At 47.7% G+C, this 3279-nt stretch overlaps 1 protein-coding gene across 1 annotated transcript; it reads left to right on the top strand.

Moving 5' to 3' along the window:
- The first annotated feature begins 1227 nt into the window (after window positions 1-1227).
- Window positions 1228-2813, top strand: LOC125534813 (uncharacterized). Its single transcript, XM_087529599.1, has 4 exons — window positions 1228-1393; window positions 1496-1630; window positions 1925-2012; window positions 2102-2813. The coding sequence occupies exons 1-4, from the start codon at window positions 1228-1230 to the stop codon at window positions 2811-2813; spliced, it is 1101 nt and encodes a 366-aa protein (XP_087385725.1).
- Window positions 2814-3279: the final 466 nt, after the last annotated feature.

The raw sequence follows: 3279 nt of genomic DNA on the forward strand, positions 1-3279 counted from the left end.
GCTCAGATGGATGCATTCCGGGACACACTTGACACATGTGGATTGTCAGATATTGGCTACTCAGGCTCCAACTGGACGTTCGAAAAGAAAGTAGCCAGAGGCACATATACCAGAGTGAGATTAGATAGAGGGTAAGCGGCTACATCAGATCATGTATCGATTTTGCTCCGGTTGCAAGACGTGCATGCATGCAGGGGGGCCCCGCAGATATTTAGATATGAGCAATGCTGGGAGCGAGACCCCACACTCAATGATGCAGTGAGCGCTAGTTGGGCTAGAAGCCAAGGAGACACAGTCGAAGCACTCAATACAAAATTGCAGAACCTCTCTGGCGGTCTGGGAGCTTGGGAACGCATCCACTTTGGGAACATCCGCCAGGAGATCAACTGTTTAAAAAAGCAGCTGCAAGTTTTGCGCGAGATCCAAGGGCGATTTGGGCCATCGCATGCAGAGGTTAAAGTAACAGATAGACTGGTAGAGTTATACCACCGCGAGGACATATTATGGCGTCAGAGAGCTAGACTGGACTGGCTAGTACACGTAGACAAGAACACTTACTTTTTTCATTTACGAGCCAGCCGGAGGGGACATAAAAACCAGATTAAAGCTTTGTTACGCCCGGACGGAGAGATGACAGAAGATACCATCCAGATGGAAGCCCTGACAAACACATTTTATAAAGATCTCTATACGTCCGAAGGGGTCCAAAACATGCAGCAGGTGCTCGATACAGTTCCATGCAAGGTCACTCTGGAGATGAACGACATGTTAAACGCACCATACACACAGGCAGAGGTCAAAACGACACTGTTCCAAATGTTCCCGACAAAAGCACCTGGCCCGGATGGTTTTCCAGCGCATTTCTTCTAGCGGCACTGGGAGGTATGTGGCGATGAAGTGACACAAGTGGTCCTTAAAATAGTGGAGGGGAAGGAGTCGGCTGAATGCATCAATGAGACTATACTGGTTCTGATTCCGAAGGTAAAGAATCCAACTATGCTGACCCAATTCCGCCCTATTAGTTTATGCAATGTTTTATATAAAATTGCCTCGAAGGTAATATCTAACCGTCTGAAGGTAGTGTTACCTGACATAATATCAGAAGAGCAGTCCGCTTTTGTGCGAGGGAGACTAATAATGGATAATATCATCACGACTTATGAGTGTTTGCATTTCATGAAGAGGAATAAGGCGAAGAAACATCAATCATGTGCTCTAAAGCTAGACATGATGAAGGCCTACGACAGGGTTGAATGGTCCTACCTGCAAGCTATAATGCTCAAGCTAGGCTTTACGGACAGATGGGTACAAATAGTCATGAGTCTTGTCTCTTCGGTGAAATTTTCAGTAATGTTCAATGGCAAGAGACTGGAGGAATTCAACCCTACCAGAGGTATAAGACAAGGGGACCCGATCTCTCCATACTTGTTCTTGTTGGCAGCAGAGGGCCTTTCGTGCCTCCTAAAATCTAGAAGTGTGTCATCCAATTTGCAAGGTTTACAAGTGGCACCATCGGCGCCTCCAGTGAACCATCTTTTATTTGCTGATGACAGCCTGCTGTTTTTCAAGGCAAATGGTATGGGAGCAACCGAGGTGAACCTCGTCTTGGACATCTATTGTCAAGCTACAGGTGAGAGGATAAATTACTCCAAATCATCTATTTTTTCAGTAAGGGAGTTCCTGAGGGGACAAGACAGGAGATCAAAACGTTGCTACACGTTCCAAATGAGACTCTCAATGAAAAATACTTGGGTATGCCATCTGATATTGGTTCTTCAAAGAACAGGTCGTTCAAATATTTGAAGGATCGATTGTGGAGTAAAATTCAGGGTTGGATTGAAAATACCATGTCAGCGGCCGGTAAGGAGGTGTTGGTGAAAGCGGTTGCCCAGGTTGTTCCTGTATATTCTATGTCATGCTTTAGGCTTCCGAGGGGCCTTTGTGAACACCTCAACATGCTTATCAGGAAGTTTTGGTGGGGTTCCAAACAGGGACAGCGGAAACCACATTGGGTGTCTTGGAAAACAATGACGCAACCAAAGAGCATGGGGGATCTCGGCTTTAAAGACTTTGAGCTTTTTAACATGGCTATGCTTCCTAGGCAAGCCTGGCGACTACTACAAAACCCGGACTCGCTTAGTGCCAGAATTCTGAAGAGCATCTACTACCCAGACACAACAATCCTTGAGGCGGTCTTGGGAAACCACCCGAGTCAAATTTGGAGGGTAATGATAGAGGGAAGAGATACTCTCAAACTGGGTTTGATTAAGAGGATTGGCAATGGAGGTGACACGAGGATCTGGGAAGATCAATGGCTGCCACGGGGCGAGATGATGCGCCCCTATGGATGTATATCACAGAATCCGCCCACCCTTGTTTCGGAGTTGATTGACTCAACGTCAGCCAAGTGGAACACCCAAAAAGTGAATGAGTTCTTCATGCCTATGGATGCGAAGATCATACTACAAATCCCTATATGCACAAGAAACATCCCCGATTTCTGGAGCTGGTCTTTCGACAAGAAAGGAAACTTTACAGTTCGTTCAGCATATAACATGCTTGTGGCAATCCGGCAGAGAAGGGAAGCCTGGCTCGAGGGGTCTGCCGACCCGTCTAACTCGGCCAAAGAGGAGAAGGAGTGGAAATTGCTGTGGAAGACGGCGGTCCCCAGAAAAGTCAGAATGTTCCTATGGCGTTTATCACAGCACTCAATACCCGGACTCCAGTGCATGCGGAATATGCGGGGCGCCAGATTCATGGAAGCATTCTCTAGTAGATTGCACCATGCCAAGGTGTACGTGGGCACTAGTTAATGAAGAACTCGGACAGCAAATAGCAGCCACCTCTGAACTCAATGCGAAACAATGGTTATTCACACACATGCAGTTATTATCTCATCCGCTGTTCGTAAAACTTGCGGTCACGCTATGGGCAATCTGGGCGGCTAGGAGAAAGGCCATCCATGAGGGTATTTTCCAAAGCCCCCATGCTATACACTCTTTTGTGGTCCGATTTATTCAGGAGCTGGAGATGATTCGGGAAGAAGGAGGAAGAGAGGTTCGGGCCAACCCAGCAGCCCGCACTACTACAGCAAGAAGGCCAAAAGCCCCACCACATGGCCACTGAAAGATACACGTCGATGCCGGGGTTCGACCGGGTCAAAGAAGAGTGGCAGTAGCAGTCTGCCGGGATAGCGACGGGAACTACTTGGGGAGCTCAGCCCTGTCAATCCACGGTCTCCATGACCCTGCTACTCTGGAGGTCATTGCATGTAGAGAG

This window comes from Triticum urartu, chromosome 6A (genome assembly GCF_056163025.1).
Source record: "Triticum urartu cultivar PI428250 chromosome 6A, HENAU_Tu73, whole genome shotgun sequence".
In the NCBI taxonomy this organism is placed as follows: Eukaryota; Viridiplantae; Streptophyta; class Magnoliopsida; order Poales; family Poaceae; genus Triticum; species Triticum urartu.